Source organism: Plasmodium reichenowi, chromosome 12 (assembly GCF_001601855.1).
Source record: "Plasmodium reichenowi strain SY57 chromosome 12, whole genome shotgun sequence".
In the NCBI taxonomy this organism is placed as follows: Eukaryota; Apicomplexa; class Aconoidasida; order Haemosporida; family Plasmodiidae; genus Plasmodium; species Plasmodium reichenowi.
This window is the reverse complement of record NC_033657.1, coordinates 1,077,372-1,078,481: the sequence shown is the minus strand read 5'-3', so window position 1 is coordinate 1,078,481 and position 1,110 is coordinate 1,077,372. Positions and strand designations below refer to the sequence as shown.

Here is a 1,110-nt window from a genome sequence, read left to right as displayed (position 1 = left end):
AAAAAAAAAAAAAAAAAAAAAAAAAAAAAAAAAAAAAAATACATACATTATATATATATATGTTTATATTATATATTTTTTTTTATATCCCTAATAATGTAAAATTTTTTTTTCATACATATGTTGTATTTATTTACATTTTTATATTACAGGAACGTTCTTTTTATATTTGTAAAAACATAAAATTCCCAGAGTTAACAAACAATGAGGGAGCTAGCAAAATAAAAAACAGGAATAAATATTTGAAGGATGAACTTGAGAAATATATAAGACCTCCCAAGGGAGTACGTGAATATTACACACATATAAATAATATATAAAGATTATATAAATAGAATATGTGTACATTATATGTATATATCTATATCTATCTATATATATATATATTATTTTTTTTTTTTTTTTTGAAGGACAAGAAGACAAACATATCGTATGAATTAAAAGAAGACACTATAAAGGCTCATTCATTACATAAGGGGTAAAAAATATAAAATACAAAAATAACAAACAATTAATGTATATATATATATATACATATGTATACATTTATTTTTACCACTGTTTATACATAACATATATAAAAACAATGTTTTCTTTTTTTTCTTTTGAATTTTTTGTAGAGCTGATAGCTTAAAACATTTTATAAAAAAGGAAAAGAAAAAATCTTACAAAAACAAAGGAAAACATGAGTGAAGAAAATATATGAGCATTTTTTTCTTCATAAAATAAAATATAATCTACAATAAAAATATATAAATAAAGCAAACTACATAACATATTTGTAATATAAAAACAAATATATATTATACATACATACATATATTTATTTATTGTACTTTTAAAAAAATTAAATATATAATTTTGTGGTGTGCAACCAGGAAAAAGAAAAAATAAAATAAAAATAAAAATATATTAAATAACAAATAAATATATATATTACATAAATATCTTTATTTTTTTTTTTTTTCTTTTGTATCCTTTTAATTAAATAAAAAATTTATGGTAAAAGGAACGAAAGAAAGAAACATTTAAGAATAAAATATGAACGACATATATTAAAAAATTGAACTATCCATTTTTCAAGATCATAAAAATTTTCGAGACGCTAAA

At 17.8% G+C, this 1,110-nt stretch overlaps 1 protein-coding gene across 1 annotated transcript in view; it reads left to right on the top strand.

Moving 5' to 3' along the window:
- The window catches only part of PRSY57_1228200 (hypothetical protein), a gene marked incomplete at both ends in the record, with an annotated part of 2,814 nt that extends 2,121 nt beyond the window's left edge, over positions 1 to 693 (top strand). The window contains 3 exons of the mRNA XM_020115068.1: positions 153 to 284; positions 411 to 478; positions 621 to 693. Of these exons, the coding sequence (XP_019970219.1) occupies positions 153 to 284; positions 411 to 478; positions 621 to 693 (273 nt within the window). Of the gene's footprint in view, positions 285 to 410; positions 479 to 620 lie in introns of the transcript that reaches the window.
- Between the last annotated feature and the right edge of the window lie 417 nt (positions 694 to 1,110).